The 4,312-nt window shown below is 39.0% G+C and overlaps 1 protein-coding gene across 1 annotated transcript in view; it reads left to right on the forward strand.

Moving 5' to 3' along the window:
• LOC136064912 (uncharacterized) overlaps positions 1 to 3,989 on the forward strand; it is a 23,063-nt gene extending 19,074 nt beyond the window's left edge. Inside the window, exons 2-3 of the mRNA XM_065767367.1 lie at positions 2,663 to 2,818; positions 3,846 to 3,989. Coding sequence (XP_065623439.1) covers positions 2,663 to 2,818; positions 3,846 to 3,989 — 300 coding nt within the window. The remainder of the gene's footprint in view (positions 1 to 2,662; positions 2,819 to 3,845) is intronic.
• The last annotated feature ends 323 nt before the right edge of the window (positions 3,990 to 4,312 follow it).

Raw genomic sequence — 4,312 nt, forward strand, 5'->3', positions numbered from 1 at the left:
ATAGCTAGGTCAAATCCTCCCCAGGTTTTTACCGTGTGGTTTCCTGGGTGATCATATCATTGTGTCTTTTATTATTCCGCTACTTTATTATTTTGATATGATTATTTGATTGCTTTAACCTAGAATTGCATAATTTGACTAAGTAACAACTTGGCTAATTAATCTAGGCTAACTAATCTAGTTGTTTTAAGGGGTCTAAAACCGTTCAGTTTTTTTTTTTTTTAAGTGCCATTGGTGGATGTGGGTTTGTGTCGGTGGTGGCTATCGGTGTTGTTGCAGCAGTGGTTGTTGGTGGCCGTTGTTATGGCAATAGTGGAGCTGTTGTTGTTGTTGGTGGTGGAGTTTAATATATTATTTTAATGTGGTGTAAATATTATTTTAATGTATAAAAGGGAAGAATAAAACATCTGATAAATGGGATGTTGTAAAATGATGTGCTAAAATGATAAAGTAGGTTTTTGGTGTGTCAAAATGGCATTTTTTATGAGAGAGCTAATGAGAATGCTCTTATACACCAAACCATTTCACTACTATACCTATTTCACTATTCTTTAGTAGCTCTTGTACTAGAAGAAGATCCATGTTGTGTTGCAACTCAAATAGTAGGATTGTGTAACATTAGATTTATGTTGAAATGAAATACACAAGTTTCCTTAAAAATATAAAGTTCATCTTGTCCCTCGTTTTCTTGTTTTTTATTTTTATTATTTTTATCTTTTTTTTTTTCAGTGCTTTTTTTTTTTTTTTTGGGGAAACCATGAGCTAATATTAACACTAAGAATTCACAAGTCTGTTACAATGCTTATTTGCCTTATCAAAAGCCAAAATAGCCTCCGCCACAGGCAGTGGGTTGCAAAAAACAGCAAAAACTATACAAGAACTGTGCTCCTAGTTTAGCCAATGCATCAGTGCACTGGTTGGCTTCACGATAAGCATGGATCACGCGCTTGTTTGGGAACTCCTTCAACAGGTTCCTGCAATCAATTAAGAGTGGTTCCATTAATAAATTTTCAAATTCATTGTTCATTAGGATAACAACACTCAAAGCATCAAGTTCAATAATTAGTTGTTGCATTCCCATTTCCTTGGCTAGCATCAATCCATCTCTTAGCGCCCATAGTTCAATCATAGTCTCAGATCAACCCGCCCTACCTGCTCTTTCTAGATTCCTCAAAGCTGAGCCATCAGTATTGAGCTTTATCTAGCCCCTCGGTAGCTTCTCCTAATATCCCACAGGAACAATGGTTTTAAGTTGCTTGGTCTTTGTTACAAGCCCAATTGAAAAAAACTCAACACTGCCTTGTATGCATTTTCTACATACCTGTGAATCCACAGTTCCTGTCCTGAATAGAAAGTTGTTTCTGTGAATCCATAAATGCTAAAAGTCCTATAGGAAACAGAACCTTCCAAGGTATGTCTTTAGCAATGGCATTCATAACATCATTACAATTGACTTCCATCCAAACTTTAAAAGGAAGGGTAAATGAATTTCTGGTGCAATGGGGGACTTGCAGCTGCTGCTAAAATTGGTGTGCAACCTCACAGCCTCTGAACAGGTCTTCTATGGTTTCATAATGCTTATTACACAATTTGCACATTGAATCAAGGATTAAACCTCTTGAACCCAGCACTTAAGCCGTGGGTAGACTGCCTTTGAGATAGAGCCATATAAGGAACTGAATCTTTAGGAGAGTTTCGGACTTCCAAACCCACTTAAATGACATAGTATCCAAGTTCAGGGGGTTTAATCCCTTTGCAATGAGGTAGGCTACTTGAATAGAGAATGATCCATTTTTGGAATAGGCCCACATGAAACTATCACTAGCTTGAGGTACATAAGAGAAGGAAGTGGTCTTGATAGGATTAAGCACACTTGCTAGGAGCTCAAAGGAGATGCTTGAAGGCTTCCAATCATGATTTTCATCATAACATTGTCTAACAATTAACTCTTCTTCTCCTCAGATCAGGGATCCTTCAATAAGCTCCCTCAATCTCCCATTAGGCAACCAAAAATCCATCCACATATTCACTGAATCACCATTTCTAACTGTCCATCTCAAGCCTTTCACATAAATTTGCCATCTCTTTTTGCAAGCTGCCCAAACCCGAGAGCAGGGCAGTTTTCTTCCTTCTTCAGTCACTCTGTTGGGACAAAGATATTTTGTTGTTAGCATATTTGCCCAAGGCTTCCCTTCCTCATGAGCAAGCCTCCAACAAAGCTTAGCTAAAATGGCTTCATTCCTATGCTTCATTGAATAAAGCCCCAAACCTCCTAATTCTTTGGGCAGTGTGACAGTACCCCGCTTAACCATATGCATTCTCATTCTTTCCTCAATTAAGCCCCAAATGAAATCCCTCATCATTTTATCAATGGAATCACACACTTTAGCAGGGAGGTTATGGCACTACATATAATACTCTGCAATAGGGGCAACAACAGACTTGGCAAGCACTAGTCTTCCTGCTCCTGATAGCAACCTAAAATAAAGTTGAAAGCATTTCCAACTCTACCTTTGTGGATGATGGGGAATCCCAGATATCTACAAAGATTATTGGTTGCAAGGATCCCCTGTCTCCTACACATAGTCCTTTTCCTCCTTGCAATGGCATTAGGAGAGAAGAAGACTCTAAACTTACCATAATTGACCTTTTGCCCAACCAGGTTACAAAAGTTGTTAAGAACTTCCATAATGGCATTGCAATTCTTGGTATTAGCTTTGGCAAAGAGCATAATGTCATCTGCAAAGAAAACATGGGAGAAGCTAGGTCCTCTTCTGGAAGCTCTGACCATATCCCATTATTTTCTTCACACATTTTGGTAATTTAAGCCCCAAGAAATTCCATACATAAAAGGAACAGATAGGGTGAAATGGGATCACCTTGTCTGATTCCCCTAGAGGGACAAAAGGGTTGAAGTTTGCTTCCATTGAAGAGTAGAGAGGTTGATGTTGTTAACGCACAACTTAGGATTAGCTTAACAATGTTCTCAGGGAACCCAAAGTGAATAAGCACCATCCTAATGAAACTCCACCCTAAACGATCATAGGCTTTCTCCAAGTCTATCTTCACCACCATATAACCATCTTTACCTCTCCTTTTCCCAAGAGAGTAAATAAGTTCTTGGGCAATGATTACATTATCTACTCCTCTTCTCTCTTCTAAGAATGCTGCTTGCATTGGAGATATGAGTCTAGGCAGTAGGGGTCAGATTCTCTAAACTAGGATTTTAGAGACAATTTTATAAATAGTATTGCATAAGCTTATATGTATTGGCTAACTGTCTCAGGTCCCAATTGTTTAGGGATCAAAGCAATAAGAGTTTGGTTAAGGTAGTCAGGGATTTTCTGATTAACAAAAATTGTCTTCACTTCACTTCTCACTAATTCCCCAACCACAAGCCAGAACCTCTAATAGAAACCAGCATGCATCCCATCACTTCCCAGGGCTTTGTATGGCTTCATGGATCTAAGGGCATCCCATATCTCTTTATCAGAAGGCATCAGACCCACAGAGTTGGCTTCATCCTAATCTAGCCTCATGCACCATTCTGAATCCCAGCTCTGAACCATAAGGCAGGCAGTTTGGTCAATCTGGTATAGCTTTTCAAAGCTTTTGGTAAAAACTTCTTGGACTTGTTCCACGCTATGAATCCAAACTCCCTCATCATTCAAAATGCTAGTAATTTTGTTCTTACTCCTTCTAGCCAGAGTAGTCAAATGAAAATAGGAAGTGTTTCTCTCCCCAAAAATGGTCCAATTGACTCTAGATTTCATTGCCCACAATTCTTCTTCAAGCTATAAAATCTCATTGTATTCTCCAGATAACTGCTCTTGGAGATTGATCAGGAAGCTATTAAGATTATTGGCAAGAGCTTTCTGAGCTCCGAGCAATCTTGCCATGATCTGTCTTTTCCTCACAAATATATTTCCAAAGACTTCTTTATTCCAAATTTGGGCATTGTGAGTGAATCTAGTGACAGCTCCAGCTAGATCACCTTCCATGCTAGCCTAAGATTCCCTAACAATGGCTGGAAAGTCATTGTGGCTCAACCACATGGGTTGGAATATAAAAGGACGATTAGAGGTATTAGTCAAATTAGGACACAGCTTAAGCAAGAAAGGGCAATGAGCAAAGTTAACTCTAGCCAGATGAGTTACATTAGCTTCAGGGAAAGAAGATTTCCAATCAGGGTTAGCCCAAACTCTATCAAGCCTACATTGGATGAGACCCCCCAACTCTCTCTTGTTAGTCCAAGTAAATTTACGCCCTGAGAATCCCAAATCCATCATTTGACAAACATTCATACAATCTA

Source organism: Quercus suber, unplaced genomic scaffold (genome assembly GCF_002906115.3).
Source record: "Quercus suber isolate HL8 unplaced genomic scaffold, Cork oak 2.0 scaffold_798, whole genome shotgun sequence".
Lineage (NCBI taxonomy): Eukaryota > Viridiplantae > Streptophyta > Magnoliopsida > Fagales > Fagaceae > Quercus > Quercus suber.